Genomic DNA, 16813 nt, shown 5'->3' on the forward strand with positions numbered 1-16813 from the left:
AACACCTATCCAGGGGAAATCCGCACTGCCACGAAGCCCCACTTCAAGGTTAAATGAACATATTAACCTCACATCGATTCATCATTTCTTAAGTTTAAAAGCGTGTTATACCAGCTTATATGCTTTAAGTATAGTAAATTTTAAAACATAACATATTTTACCGGTTATCACTTCCATTCTACCGAAAGTCAAATCCTGATACTCTTCAAAGTTGTTTCCACTTCCCTTTGAACCAAAAAGAATGACATTAGCAAATGCCTTGTTTCAATTAAAAAAATATATTGTGCAGGTCAGTTGGGTCACGACAAATATGCTCATTTTTCTTTATAATATGCGATATATACTATTCAAATTCGATTCGAAATTATTTGACCAAATCATCATTCGCTTCAAATTCGCTTCAAACCTAAAATTTACTGTTCTCACAAGCCTACAAATTTGAAGTTTAAAATACTATTGGAAGCATCACGAGCAACTCGTGAAAATAGCAGGTTTCGATACGAAACAGAAAGCAGACAGTGCCACTGCCACTTGCCGGTAGTGACACACGACAAGGGCATGACTTAGAATGCAGAATTCCTCAGCATGACCTCCGAAATAAACAGGTGTTGTAACATCTCAGAGTCTGCGTGTTAGCACTTGCGCCGTGCAACAGCCACTAGTGGCATGTATCGTCTGCTCAGATGCTGTCGTCTACTACGCCTTGTGGCATTACAGAACACGACTCGCCTCAGGATCAGCAGCAGTGACTGCCTCAGCGGCGACAGGTTCCGCTGGTATATCAGCAGCCGGCTCAGCCTTTTTAGCCTCAGCTTCCTTGGCCTGCTTCTTGCGCTTCGGGGCAGGGCTCTTGGATTCTTCAGCTGCAAGCGTCGTCAATGCAATTCATCAATGAGACGTAATAGTAGTACCATAAAATTCTGAGCAAGTGCCCCTCGCTTCAACAACTTCAAATTACCGGCAAAGTGGAGGGGGGAGGGCTTTCCTGGAAGATCATCCCACCCGAAGAAAAAGTGCACATGAACTTTCTCAGAAGTCTCCTGGCTCTGGTTTATGGCACGGTGCATTACAATGCTTCAAACATGACAAACACGAAGGCAACGCAATCAGACCGCGAGAATCATGGCATGGAAGCACCTGTGTCGATGAGCCCATGCAACAGCTCTGGGCAACAGACACAGATCTCGAAGGCCTTACTTTTGCTAACTAGTGTGTCACAGGCACGATCATCAAATTGCAAATACAGATCTCGAAGGCGACACTATTGGGTGCCCTGTTCTGGGTGCAATCATTATGCGGCAAAGGAAAGAAATTAAATTTTGATGACAAATTTCTGGCGCAGGCACTTCAATATCGGGCCTGGACTCTGTGTGTGATAAGTGCGAGAGAAAAGGGGAGGGGGCACTTGCTCAGAATTTGATGGCATGCACGATGCACAACAGTGCCACACTGAAGGACAGAAAAACGGAGCTAAGACTGCGAGTTAAGATGCAAACTATTTTAGTTTAGGAGAACTTGTGCCCAGAAAGGCAAGCAACGCTCGAATCATGACGACCGCTGAAATTAAATTCAGAAGTTTTATGTGCTAAAAACCATTATGTGATTGTGAGGCACGCCGTTGTGAGGGGCTCTGGACTAACTTTGACCACCTGGGGTTCTTTAACGATCACCTAAATACAAGCATGTAAATGAGAGTCATTGTCACTGTATTTCGGCGCCATTGAAGTGAAAGCCACCATGGCTGGGAACTAAACATGTGCCCCTGTGCTTAGCAGCATAATGCGATAGCCGCTAAACCACCACAGCAGGTGAACGACTGCAACGGATAGTCACCAGCTGTCAAGGTTAATCTCACTGGTAAAAAGCATCTGATATTTACACAAACGTCCTGAAATATCTCCGGTACTAGCATATGTATGGGAGCATTCAATACCATTAATAATGCATACCCAATCCGATCAGACATGGCTTTTCTCAACCATATTTGCGACAATAGAGTAAAATTTCAAAAGCTGCAAGTTTTGCAGTGAGAACGCATTAAAGCGTTACAATGGCAGCTAACACTTATTAACAATGAGCACAAATAAACTAATCAGACCTGTCTGTCACATATGAGTGCGTTCATTCCTTAACGATCAGTGGCGCAGCCGGGGTGGGGGTGCAAAACCCTCCCCCTGAAAATTTGAAATTTTGCGTGTGTACACGCACACATACAAAAGAGTGGTTTACCTCCCCCCTCCCCCAAAGGAAAAGACTTTCAGCTACGCCTCTGCAAAACCTGCATCTCTAAGCTAAAACATAGAAGAGTTCAAAGTCTGATTAATCAGACCTGTCTGTCACATATGAGTGCGTTCATTCCTTAACGATCAGTGGCACAGCCGGGGTGGTGGTGCAAAACCCTCCCCCTGAAAATTTGAAATTTTGCGTGTGTACACGCACACATACAAAAGAGTGGCTGACCTCCCCCCTCCCCCAAAGGAAAAAGACTTTCAGCTACGCCTCTGCAAAACCTGCATCTCTAAGCTAAAACATAGGAGTTCAAAGTCTGGTTGAAATACTTCTGCCTTCACTTCTTTAAAGTTGAGACATTGCAATGTCTGCTACTTGAGTTCGCAATTGCCATCTTTATGCAACCAACCACCCACGTCCTGAAATCACAAGTGTTCCCCACTTGAGATGCATGAGAACCTACCACTTAGGTTAGTGCTTTTCATGGTTATGAGACAGCTGATGACCAGGAATGGAGGGCCCGTAATATACCGTCGGAAAAATCTACATCACGCTCCGCTTCCAATCACTGTGCTTGCACTATATGTACTATAGAGACAAGTGACTGAGGCATACTTACTGGCCAACGCTTTGGCCTTGTCAGCTGAGGCGCCGATCTTCTCAGTCTTCTCCGTCTTTTCCTCCTCTTTGCGGCGTATCTTCTTTTCCTTCTTGCTCAGCTTCTGCACCCATCCGTCTGTTTTGAAAGAGGAGCTTGCATTAGGCACAAATGGCAGTGACTCAACACTCAAGTAACAACTGACGGAGAACGAAATTTTTCACTAAAAGAAGAAACAGCAGTTTAAGGAAACTTGTGACCGTTGGTGCAAATGCTGCCACTGAGTACTTCAATGCAAGAGCTGCAGGAAACGAAATCTACTGCCCCTGAAGACAGTCGCACAAAATTTCAGACTACTGTTTCAAGCCGCAACAAGGTTATGGGTGAACTACGAGGGGCGTTCAATAAAGATTTCCCCTGACCCACTTCCTCTGGACGGAGAGCAACGAAACTTTGCAGATTTATTAGTCCTTCTCTACATAGGTGACACCCCGGGACACACACTTCTCCCATCTTTTTATGCAACTATAAACACCTCACTTGTAGAAGTCGACAGGTTGCTCCAAAAGCCATGTTGTAACTTCACAAATCAGAGTCTCATCATCTGGAAAATGCTTGCCCTTCAAATATGACTTCAATGTTGGAACGAAGTGGAAGACCGATGGTGCGAGGTCGGGTGAATAAGGGGAATGCGGTAGAATTTCAAAGCCGCAGGAGCGTGCTTCCGTCTGGGCAACATGTGAGTTGTGAACTGGGGTATGGTCTCGCAGAAGGCGGACGCCTTTGGTGAGCATGCCACGTCTCTTGTTTTTGATGGGCTCTCGCAATTTCCGCAGCAGTGAAGCATAGTATGCCCCAGTAATCGTGGCACCCTTTGCTAGGAAATCCATCAAGACTACTCCGTGCTGGTCCCAAAAGACTGTGAGCATGACCTTGCCCGTCGAGGGCTGGGTGCGTGCTTTCTTTGGAGGCGGTGGGTCCAAGTGCTTCCATTGCATCGACTGGACTTTAGTCTCTGGATCATAGTGATGGACCCAGCATTCATCCTGTGTAATCAGTCTGTTGAAAAAGTCCTGCTGGTTTCCATGACACATGGTCAAAAGAGCCTGGGAGCATTCGACTCGTACCTGCTTTTGGAAAGGTGTGAGCAGCCGGCGAACCCAGCGATTGGATACCTTACGCATATGAAGATGGTCCTGAATGATTTTTTCCATGGACCCCACACTAATCTTGACATGTTGGGCTAGGTCTCGAACGCTAATGCGGCGATGTTCCAAAATGGCGGCCTTCACTTGCTGGATGGTGTGTTCATTGACAGCGTAGTGGGGTCGCCCTGCAATCGGAGCCGCTTCCACGGAAATCACACGATATTTGAATTGGAGATGCCAGTTATTCACTACATCATATGATGGGGAATCTTCCCCATAAACTTCTTTTATCTCATCGAACGTCTTCCTTGGAGTGCGGCCTTTCAAGTACGGGAACTTGACTGCTGCTCTGTATTCCACTGCATCCATTATCACACCTCACACCACTTCAGCACCTCTAAATGAAAGACCGTTATTAGTTTAGAGTTGCAAATTGGCACGTGACCTACAGTTACTTATGTCATTACACATGCGCAGTTTCAGCATCCTGCGATAAATGGAAGTTGGTCAGGGGAAATCTTTATTGAACGCCCCTCGTATAAGCTATGCCCAGGCAACAAAGGACCAACTACAACAACTAGTAGAATGACGCTACAAAAATAAACGAACGGGTCATTTTAAAGGATCGTGGACACCCAATTCTTGGTTGATATTTCTCATCTTGAGTACTCCAGAGCTTCTTAAAGGGACACTAAAGGCAAATATTAAGTCGGCGTTGATTGTTGAAATAGCGGTCCAGAAACCTCGTAGTGCTGCTTTTGTGCCAAGGAACTGCTTATTTTGAAATAAAATCACGTTTTTAGTGGTCCGCATCGCGTTAGCGCGCTTCAAATCTCCCGCCTGAAAATACGACTCTCATACGTCACTGCTGCCGTGCCCAACGTTGCCCGCTTTTACTGCGCGGCCGCCGACACTAGTAGCAGCCGAGCGGAAGTAGCGGGACCCACAGTAGCAACAACGGGCGCTGCGGCAAAGACTTGCTTGGATGGGCACATTCAAAGCCGTCACCAAGTTGCGGTTGGTCTCGTAATCCTCAGTACGAAAGTGCAGCGAGCACACACGCAGAGGTTTTGACTGTTTAGCACACTGGCGCAATGGCATGACACTAAGCCACTTCGAGCGTAAGGGTTCATTCCGCGGCACCCAGTGAAAAGACACACCGGTTTCCTTGCTGCAGCACTGGCGTTGTGCACCATTCGGGCATCCGGCAATATCACACGCATGCGGCATTTTGTCGAACTTTCTGTCAGAGCGACTTTCACGAGCGCGCAAAACACGCACGGCAGTACGCGATCCCGAAACTACCACTGAGACGGGCGAGGCACAGTTCGGCGAAAACTGAACCTTTGAACCATGTTTGAACCACGCGCGCCGTTCCCCGTGGCAACGCCACGGAGGTTTTGTTTTCCATGAATCAAGCGGAAACGAACAAACAGCATTTTATTACGTCTTTTGTTGCTCGGAATGTTCTTTTTTTACTGCTGCTAGTTTGATTACTAGTGATTTATTGTAGGCCGACTTCCCTACGTCATCGGGATCACTTCGAAAATGTCCCACTCGTGGCGCTCATCATGTGATACATTTAGCTTAATTTCTCGGTAAGTAGGGCACTGCTGTTGATAATATTGCCGTTTTAGAAGTTGTCATACATTGGGCTTTCACTCTGACATAAATTGTTATTTGCCTTTAGTGTTCCTTTAAGGATGAAACTAATGGCATTAAATACACACGGTGGTCTTTCCAGTAATTTAATACACTGCAACTTCTATACGACAGCTTTTCATTTAAGTATTCCGACCAACATGAGTGGACAACTCTTCAATGACGTAAATCAAACGTGACCTAGGTCCCGGAGATCACACAATCCGCAAAAAACGTTGGCAGCAATGAGCTCATCCGCTGTCAGCTTATTCCACGCCTGCGACCTTGTTGATGATGCGAGGACTCACTGGGAGATGCTGAAAATGCCAAGCAGCATTCTAAAATAATACGTGTGCAAACATTCTGAAACGGTGGTTGTCACTACTGGCTTAAACGTCACGCTGATTTCCCTTTGAAGACGACGCTTTCACGATAGCTAAAGTGACAAGTCCGGAGAAGTAAGTAAACTTTCATTTCTTGGCCCTGAAATTGAAATTGACTTATCTTTTGGCACACTCCGAGAATCATCCAAACTGATCAGGTTGCAGCCAAATATGACCAAATGAATGATAATTTGATACCATTAAACAATGCATATGCTTGCTGGGAGAAGAGAACACATCCGAATTATCAGATTTTCTGAATTAACGAGGGCCATATTAACGAGCTTTTACTGTACATAGATGCCTCTAGATTCTTTGTTGGGGCCGGATGCCAGAAACACTTATACCCGAAAACGTATAAGCGAGGAACATATAAGTGGAGTTCCACTGTGTCTGCAACGTACCTCCAGCGTCCTCGGCAGCCTGCGGTGCAGGCTCCTCTGCCACTTTCGCAGCGGCTTCTTTCTTTCCCTTGGCACTGACTTGCCGCTTCTCCTGGGCTTGGGCGGGCTTTTTGTGCTGGGCAGCCTACAGAGGTTGCAACAACAATGTTCTCGGAGCACGAAATGGTACCCATGTCGTCCTTTAACCAGTCGACTGCCACGCCTGAGCTATACTCATTGTTTGTACCAATATCCCTAAAGACGAGCGAAGCTTGTCAAGCCAGTCGAAGTCATGCACGTCCAAGTTTCACACTTGAGGATATTCTTAAATCCTCAAGATTCCACCCCTCATCATCTTTTCAGGTCATTACGCTAGAATGTCAAAGTATGCCTTCTTCAAAGAAAGTCTTCTTCAAAGCAGATGCCTCTTACTGACACTTCAGGGCATACGAGATATGCCACACACTTAAAATATTTTTTTATGAGAATTCAAGGCGGAATCTTTTGCAAGTATCAAAAACAAACGGTAAGTTTTAAACAATCTCTTTGGAATTTTTGAGTCGGAAGGCCTGCATCCCACCTATTTATTCTTCACTGAAAACAAATTAAATTGGTGTGATGCCTTAAAATGTATATATATTCTTGCAAAAAGCTTTGCAGAGGACCTTAAAAATAGCGAACATACAAAATCCGCAATGTTTACTTTCCTGGTTCCTCCCCTAGTCAATGTTTCTTCGTTGCTGTTTTCAATGCCCCATGTATTACCCTTTCCTTCACATTTTCTCATTTTTGTGATGCACATATTGTAACCCTTCAAAGTTGGCACCTGACAACCGGAGTGGGACATGTAACAACCATACCTCACCTGTCTGCCAGAAGGTTTGAGCGTTGAACATGTAGATGCTTCCGAGTGTGAGGAACTCACAATCGTGAATAGTTGCCCACTGACTAGTATTTGTGAGCCCTTGATGGCACAATAAGGGGGGCTTCAGCAACAAAAGAGAGCTAGCCGTCTCTTACACGAAAATTGTGGGCTTCTTGCGGCATACAGCCAAGTAATGTTTGGTTTTTCATTTTTGTGGCAGCATTGACTACAAATTTAAGGGTCTCAGAAATGGTTGCTGTGACCATTATTAAAGCTTTTTAGAATGCTCAGCATTACAGGCTGTCTTGTGTGTCTAGTGCACAGAGTTTCTAACATGAGAGCACACCCTGTTTCAAGGCGGTGCAGTCAGAATTGAGGTGTTGTGTAACACCAAATAAACACAAGAAGACTTTCAAGATTGTCGTCTAAAACATTGGCTCAAAAACATTCCTTCTTTACTGTCCCATTAGGTATCATGCAATACCACAGGTGCAGACAGATCTGCACGCAATTGAACACTTCATTTTCCTATGGAAAATGCAAGTACACAGTGGTGCAATCTCAGTGTTCAAGTAATCGAGCTGATGTGAGGTGACAGATTAGTGTCATACCTTCGCATCGGTTTTCTCAGTCTTCTGTTTCGTAGGAGCAGCGGGCGCCTTCTCTACCTTGGGCTTGGCTTGGCTAACGACTTTCGGGGATGCAGTTGGTGCATGGCCATTAGCTTGGGCTTTGCTCTAGAAATGAGAACACGCTTCAATTGAGAATGCGAATATTAACACAATACACACAGAAATTCAAAATACACAATACAGAAATTCTGTTAAAGAAAGCACATATGTGTTTGCAGCACAAGTCGGTTCTAGATACACAATAAATTAAGGCACCTCTGCACTACTGGTGCCAAGTCTGAAGGATGTGTGGAACTGGGCAGCCTTCCGTGTATCTCTGCTTTTGTAGCGTTAGCTACACTGGGCCAGCCGAGCCAGTTTTGCATGGCCCCTCAAGAGCCGTGCTGCGCATGCACGAGGATCAGTGATGTCACACAGCTGGCGCATCGAAGCCGGCACCTCCCGCGCACTCCGCCGCTGCCGCTCGCGACTCGCAGCCGCCGGTCTGCGCTTTACAGAGGAGTGATGTCGTAGCCGAGGTAGACTTACTGGCGCCAGTGCGCGCGCGCAGCTATTCGCCTTCGCTGTGCAGTCGCCGTCTGACACTGCGCTGGAGCCACTTGATAGTGCCTCTGACTGGCGTTTGCCAGCGTGGTTTAGCCATGGAAAAGGAGAGCGCAAATGCTGCTCAACGGCGCAGAAGAGCAGAGAAGCTTAACTCATCGGATGCCGAAGTAGTTGCCTGGCAAAATAAATATACATGTGCCACATAATACGTATACCGTGTGTGTGTCATTGGAGCAGCAGTAAGCATGATAATCAAGCTAATCCTAGACAATCAGGAAAGCTAAGAATAATTAGCTGAACCTTTGCTAACGCTACGTTATCCTGGCATAGCCGAGCTAAGCCACCGCAACATTTTTTTCCTCTTCCTTTCATCCCCTTTCTCTTTTTGTCTGTTTATTTCTATTTCTTTCTTGCTCTATCTCTTTCTTTCTCAATTTATCGCTTCCCCTTTCTAACTCTTTCTCTATTTCTTTCCTTCTCTTTCTTTGATTCTCCCTCTCTCTATCCTTCTTTCTCTTTCTGCCTTGCTCTGTTTTCTCTTTCTCTTTTTTGCGTGTATTTCTTTCTCTGCCTATCTTCCTTTCTTTATATCTCTCTGCACTCGTCGTCTCGCCCATCAGTTGTGCATCCCATGCCGGACAAATCGACGCACATGTTTTGAAGCAAAGCAGAAGATGAAGAACAGGACGAAGTGAGTGCGTGCTGGTTCCCAATAATTTTTGTTCGTGACTATCGGGGATTCTCCGAGCTTAAACAGCACCGCTGCTAAAAAACGCAGCAATGAGAGAGAAGCCATTCGATGTGTATTAGGTGAAGACTGCCTCGGTATTGGCCGAATGGTCACGGATGGCTAAGAGAGAACGGTGCATCAAAAATACATTCTGGGGTTTTATGTGCCAGAACAACATATGATTATGAGGCATGGCATAGTGAGAGATTCTGGATCAATTATGACCACCTAGAGTTTTTCAACATGCACCTAAATTTAAGTACACAGGCCTTTTCGCGTGTCATCGTTATTGAAATGTGGCTGCTGTGGCAAGGAATTGAACTTGTGTCCTCGTGCTTATCAAAGCAATGCCATAACAACTAAGCCAATGCAGCATGCTTCAAGGTGTGAAGTTCTTTACTCTTCATCGTGGCATTGCAAGAAATTAGGTGAAATTCAGCATGACGTCTTCGTCATACCGTTCTACTTTCAGTGGCATCAAAATATCTGAGAACCAACTCTCAATCATCGTCATTTGTGAAAATGCAAGCTGAACGTCGTGTTCTGCACTACCCATATTTCGTTATTAACGACTTCAAAATGATCAAGCAAGAGCTTTGCAATGTCATTCACTTCCCGCGAAGTCTGCCACCTCGAAGATTCAAGTGGCAGAGCTCTGCACGATCGCAGGAAAGTTGAAGGAGGAGAAGGGGGGGGGGGCACACACACCAGTCTCGGCGTGTCAGCGTGTTTTTCGAAGCCTTAAAACCCGCGGAGAAAGCGAAACGAAGCGCACCATCACGATAAAAACGCGCAAACGTCCAGTGTCGCCGGCCAAGTGGTCCGAGCCTGGCATCTAATCTCACGCGCTACGGTCGGTCGGTGCCCGCAGCAAAAGAGGCGCGCATGTGCAAGATTTGAGGTCGCGATATGGAAAGCATCTTCAACACTGCTATCGTCTTCCCCCCCCCCCCCCCTTTCTGTCTCGGTACTGGCGGCGGCATCGGGTTTGGTCGAAGTAGTACTTGTTGTTTGAACATTATGTCCCCCTTACACCATGGGATCTTTTTCTGCACTATAACGTCTATAATTCTGTATCTGCACTAAATATTGGACAAAACTTCAAACACGCGGCATAGGCAATCGACGGTGCCCAGATCGACGGCACATCCTATCAGCTTTCTGCGCTTTCGCAATTAAAAATAATTAAACCAGCAAAGCTAAGTACGGCAGCAGTGCCACAGGAGCCTGGAACATACGCCGCAGCAAAGAATTGAGCTGGCCTGGACTGGACCAGGACATCGCTCACATGGTGCAGAGCTGCCAAGTCTGCCAGGAACATCAACGGGTCTTGCGTCATGCGCCCCATGGCCATTCCCACAGAGGCCCTGGTCCAGCCGTGTCGTAGCGATGACCAATAGCTCACAAATCCGTGCATCGCGTGCCTCGAGCGGGAGTCGAACCCGAGACAGCTGACGCGCGCCGGCAGGCACAGCCAACATTTGCGGACTTGCCTATCTCTTGACGAATGACCATTGGGCGAAAGTGACACAGCTGTGGCAGCAGGAAACGCGGACACGCTCGCAAGCGGCGATTTGCAATCGTAGCACGCATGCGATCACGTTATCAATTTTTGTGATACGATCCGGCCGGGCACTTGCGATAGTCCGTGCGAGAAATCGCAAAGCCGTCCACAGGAAAAAAAAGAGAACAGGAAACGAAAGCGTGGTGCGAAATCCATGCGGTCGGTAACGGCTCCTATTTTTGATAGATGCGCTCGGAAAACGAAACACTACGGCGACTACGCGACGAGACGTTGGCTGTTCGATTGACATTTAGGGCGCTGAAAACCCGGCAGCACGGAAAAATCCGCGGTTCGAACGGTGATCCGGTTTCAGAAGCTCGCATATGGCAGGAAGCTCTCAAGAAGAGGGGGGGACATGTACGCGAGGGAACTCGTTTTCACCGCTTGATCGGGATCGCTAGGCGCAATGCACGTTGACCCCCGGAGGGCACATGCGCTTTTTGGACAGATTGGCCCCTCGCCGCAGCTGCGGGAACCTCTGAGGTCTGCGCTAATTAATTGCACTACCGTGGTGGTGGCCCCGTTCGGGGAAGTGAACGGCGTTACTACCTTCTGAGACTCCTTGGCCTTTCGCTTCTTCTTCTTGTCGCTCTCATCGTCGATGCTTCCAAAGCTGGGAGGCTGGCAGGGCGACTTGAAACCGAAGGCGAAAACCAGCAGGGCGCACAGAATGACGCCGACGATGGGGAATGCGTAGTGCGGGTTCACGACCGTTCCGAGCGGCAGCTCCATGCTGAGGCACCTTCAGTCCTGCGGACACGACCGGCAACGACCCGCATACACGCTACTAACGCGGCTCCGACAGCTCCTCCAACGTCAGCAGCGACCATCGGCCACGAAGCCAACGCAGCGACGTCGGCGCCCCCTCAGAGTGAGTCAAGGCGGTCCGCAAGCGCGAAAGTATCGATTCTCGCTCGATACGAGAAGAGGGCGCTAGCTGCCGGTCACACTTAGTGTGCCTCGATCACTGGCCTCGATGTGTGCGCTACAAAACGCGCAACAAAACGCGCATCAAGGCACCCTAGTCACACTTTTGACCAAACGTTGGAACCACAAATTTTTCCTCTGCAGCATCCGTTTAGCCGAATAATGTGTGGGCAATATACGCACGCCGTACAAATGCGCTACGTGAGTATGTCTATTTTTACATTGCGCTTCAAATGCTGTTGAGTCCGCACTGAGCTCAGCCGGACACGATGATCGGTTGATATGTTCGTTTACGAGGGCATAGAAACCACCAAAAATAATTTTAAACCTTGTGGACCTCAATCCCTACCTAGAAATGTTGCGCGAAGGCTCCCCTAGCAGAGCATTTATGCATTATATTCGCGTAAAATTGAAAACCGACAGTAAACGAAGGGCGGACTTACTCGCCAGCAAGAGATGTTTCTGAATAAGGTTATCGCCAATGCAGCATACTCACCACATGTACTTGAAAAATGGATTGGACCAAGACAAGCAATTGCAAACACTTCTCCACGATGCCCTCACTGTACCCTAACACTGTCAAAAATCATGCAGAGCAGATTTACACCACCTCATTTGGATTTGGTCAGCTTTGTCGCGAGGAAGAACACACATCCAACACTTGCCACGCGACGACATAAGAACTGTAGGAAACGTACTACAGTCGAATTATGAAGCACAAAAAGCACTTGCGAACTATGCTAGTATATATAGGCGGAGAGTACGGGGGGGGGGGGGGAGGCTGGAGGGATCCCCCCACCCCCCCGGACTGCTTCATGGGGGGCACAGCCCCTGCTAGCGCCGGCCCTGGATAATTTTTAAGCAATTGGCTTAGGCCCTCGTCCTCTGACAATGGACTGTTGGCCGTCCTGTCCAGTAGCTATTTCTAAGAGGGCTGTTTATGCCCGCTTCTTCTTCATTTCACGATTTTAAAATTCGGGTCATGGGCCAGTGACAATTTTACGTCAAATATTTAGTGCAAAATGCCCTTCAAACGAATTTGTATGTGCAGAATATGTTGTGCTGATAAACAACTGAAGCGAAGACTTAAGCTAGGCAAGTGAACCGCGTAGCGACTGGTTTTCAGAACACAAAAATTCAGTCAGCCAGTGAATTCTTTCACGCAGACTTGCTCGCCAATAAAAAAAGGTTAATTTCTTGGTAGTCTAAAAATGGGTACCCTTCGATATGCCTGCCTATAAAAGTGCCAAGATGGTACGCATTTTTGATTTATCAGCAAAGGGTTTTACTACCAGTTCGGTGACCGAAGAGCAACTCAAATCCTCGTCCAGAAAACAACCTTTGGCGGAAAAATTTGTAAGCTCACTTTCGAACAAGATGTTGTGGTAACATATGGTATTTGCTATACCTCCCGAGAATTATTTTCGGCCATCTTAAGTTGAATTCGCTGGCATAATTAAAGCTTCCTGTGCCAGCATTAGCCTACTTTCTCCTGGCTGGTGCATGTTTTAGGGTCATTCCAGGCACGTAGGCAAGGGGGGGGGGCCCGGGGGGCCCGGCCCCCCCCCCCCCCCCGAAATTCGTCCGGCCTTCTATATTCCCGGGCAACTTTTGTTTTATTTTTGCCATAGAAATACTTTCTTTCGAACAATTAGGCCTTGCCCCCCCCCCCCCCCCCCGAAAAAAAATCCTGGCTACGTGCCTGGGTCATTCCATGCCAAATCATCCAGCGATTTTCCGACCACCACAAATATGGCTGAATAAATTTCCACGTTTTTCTTGAAGTCCGAAACTCGTCCTGCTCGTTTATTTCTGTTGCCAAAAGTTTTCCCGCCTATTTGTGAGAGTGTAGTTTTGCGCCGACTGAGCTAAAGGGCATCAAACAACAATTTTTTTTAAAGGACGTTTATGGGATGCACTCGATAAAATGGTATTGCCGGCAAGCTAATGAAGTGATGTAACTGTAAAAATAATGACTTATTTATGTATATCGATTCTTCGAGGGCTTTTCGCACGAGCAAAATTGAATAAAGTTGTAAAGTTTGATATTTTTTTACAGGAACAAGACAAACTCAAAGGGTACAAATGAATTATGTACTGGTGGCCTGTTCGACATACTACAAAAGAAAAATAATTTAGTCGCTGAAGGTGCAGCAGATCGTCTGAAAAAAAATTGCGAATTTCACTTTTTTTGACAAAGGCTCTGTATTCAGCATCAAAAAACTTGCCTTGATGGTCGGACTAAAAATATGCACGTATTTCTTTTGAAAGCTCTATGTATTAGCTGAACATAGGCAAAGTTACAAAAGGGTATTATTTTTTTAACTTGAGAAATATTTTTTTTTGAAATTTTGTATCTCCACCAGCTTTTCGCCGACGTAACTCAAGCGGCATGAAGCACTCACAACGGCAATCTTCAGTCCATGCCCACTGACCTGGGATGCAGACGTCAAACATGGTACTGTCTATAAAGCAATGGAAAAGGAAATGGGCTTGCTCAGTCAGCGAGTAGCAGCCTATGCGGCCTTATTCTCTTTGAGACAAGCGTTGCATGGTCGATCAATGTCTTTGTGTACATTGAAAAATAAATCTCGAGTCTTCCACCAGAGATCTTCACAGTAATATCGTGGTGTCGGCACCTAGGATAATATATATATATATATATATATATATATATATATATATATATATATATATATATATATATATATATATATATATATATATATATATATATATATATATATATATATATATATATATATATATATATATATATCAATGGGGAGAGTTCGAGGAGAGTTCGAGAGAAATGTGGAAGAGCAAGTCGGCCCCACGCCCCCTCCGGAAAAATAAAACCGTTTCGAGTGGTGTAGAAGAGGTCGACCACCTCGCGCGAGAGCGACTCCATTGAAGCTCTATACCAAAAACGGATTCACATCAACTGGTGTTAGTTTATTGTGCTTATGCTGTTCACCCAACAATCCGTTCCCCACCTATTCAAAACTGCGGCCGAGAGCCTTCCTCTTCTGCGAAATAAAGGTTTAATTAATTAATTCATTCATTCATTCATTCAAAAAGCGCCCGAGCGTTCCTTCTCAGGTCAAATTATTTGCCTCAGAGAATGACAGTGGCGTAGACAGAAGAGCACCATAGAACAGAAGAGCACCATGCACCATAGAACTACTCGGGGGGAGGGGGGGGGGGGCACGCCCTTGATTTGACGTGGGGTCCGGCCAGGTAAGTGTGGTCGAGTGTCATTATGTGCTCTGTGTACCATGGTGGCAAAAAAAAAGTTGGGGGGGGGGGTGGCACGGGCCCGGTGTGCCCCCCCCACCCCTGGATACGCCCCTGGATGGACATGTTTCGCTTTTCATTACTGATGGCGCATAATTACAGCAGGCGATTGGCCTAGGTTAGCATGATATAATATGATATTGATATCATCGCACCGTAAAGTGCACTTCTTTTCGATAATACTGACGTATGCGCTCTACCGTGAGCGCTGACCTTACGTCACACCCTAAGTTACCATTTAAACGCCAGTGTTGTCGACGTGCCTGGTAAGCCCATGATGTGCACACAACTACAGCAATTATAAAAACACGTCGATCCACCTCGTAACGCTTGGCTCGAAGCCAAAAAATGCACCATAGAACTACTCGCTAACTGCTTCGCATGATACCGATTCCCTCAAGGCGTGCGATCTGCCGAATTTTTTTCACTGTGACTTCAATTCATATACGTACGCAGACATACAATTAAACGCGCACGCACACATGCACAAAGGATGGTTGAACCCCCTTCCCTCCATGTGAAAAAAAAAAAAATGCCTGCTACGCCCCTGTCGTCTGAAGTTAGATAGCAAAGATCCTTATTATGGCAGTGCTAGCTGGTTCTACAGCTCTTTTCTGATTCCATGCCCCGATCGGAGACATGAATCTGAATCTGGCAGCTTTGTTTCAAGTTCTTGTCGTGATTTTATAGGGGTCATGTTAGAAGAGCGTCGGAAACCAAGAATACGCCTCCGCTCCGTTTTTGGTTTTTCATCCACATCAAAAGCCTTTAATTATTTATCCTGTCTTATCATTAGGAAATCATCTTGTTCCCGTGAACGACTCTGCGGTATTTCTAGGTGTGACATTGGACAACCATCTGAAGTTTCATCTTCACATCAATCATACTTAAAAAAAGTCGGCCTTCGGTATTCGTGCGTTGATCAAGGCACGCCAGTATTTTTCACCTCCTGCGTTGCTTTCACTCTACTTTGCATTTATTCATTCTCATATTAACTATGGCGTAATCGCTTGGATAATACATATTCCTGTTATCTTCATTCCATCCAGCATATACAAAATCAAGCAATACGCATCATAACTTACAGTTCCTCGCGTTCAGGTGCTTTTAGCCTGCTTGATGAGCACAAAATATTATCTGTTAAAAAGTTGCTTCAGTACAACTTAGCTATAATGTTTTATAAATTACTTCATTCCCAGCTTTCCTTTGAATACATTGATTGTAGCTCTCTCAAGAATACTAGCCCCACCAGATTTGCTTCTAATTATAATTACTTGCTACCATTCATTCGCACTAACTACGGTAAGAAAACATCTAAATTCTCTACCATTCAACTTTGGAATAGTTTACCTATTGAAGTTAAAACTGCGCCCTCATTTTCACATTTCAAAGCATCAATAAAATCTTTTCTTTTAACTGCTGATTGCTCACCTCAGTTAACGTATATAATTTTTTGGTCTTGTCCTCATTCCTTTTATTTGCGATTTTCTTGTTTCTTCTATAAGTTGTTTTCATTCCTTTTCATTTTTATTTCTTCACTTTTATTTTTTTTGCCTTTTCCTACTTTCATTCCGTTTTTTATTTTTGCATTGTATTGTATTTGACTTTGCTTTGCATTGCTTTGTATATTGCATTTCGCAATTGGCTCTTTATTTTGTCCTATTCCTTTCACTTCATCTTGTATTTCAACTGTTCTTGCCTGTTGCTATTTTTTGCCTTGTATAGTAGTATTATTATTATTGCTTCCGAATATTGTATTTAGCATTCTGCATTCTATGTTATTGATTTCCTGTTATTTCATCTCCTATTTTAACTGTTCTCGCTTGTTTACCACCTGCTAATATTCTGCTAATTTTTAAAATCCACTTTT

At 45.6% G+C, this 16813-nt stretch overlaps 1 protein-coding gene across 1 annotated transcript in view; it reads right to left on the bottom strand.

Moving 5' to 3' along the window:
• Window positions 1-11583, bottom strand: part of LOC119407108 (neurofilament heavy polypeptide) — a 22831-nt gene extending 11248 nt beyond the window's left edge. Inside the window, exons 1-5 of the mRNA XM_037673964.2 lie at window positions 11269-11583; window positions 7859-7984; window positions 6404-6527; window positions 2849-2965; window positions 730-863 (exon numbers count right to left, since the gene is read on the bottom strand). Coding sequence (XP_037529892.1) covers window positions 730-863; window positions 2849-2965; window positions 6404-6527; window positions 7859-7984; window positions 11269-11451 — 684 coding nt within the window. The 5' untranslated portion in view covers window positions 11452-11583. The remainder of the gene's footprint in view (window positions 1-729; window positions 864-2848; window positions 2966-6403; window positions 6528-7858; window positions 7985-11268) is intronic.
• Between the last annotated feature and the right edge of the window lie 5230 nt (window positions 11584-16813).

The sequence above is a fragment of the Rhipicephalus sanguineus genome, chromosome 10 (assembly GCF_013339695.2).
Source record: "Rhipicephalus sanguineus isolate Rsan-2018 chromosome 10, BIME_Rsan_1.4, whole genome shotgun sequence".
In the NCBI taxonomy this organism is placed as follows: Eukaryota; Metazoa; Arthropoda; class Arachnida; order Ixodida; family Ixodidae; genus Rhipicephalus; species Rhipicephalus sanguineus.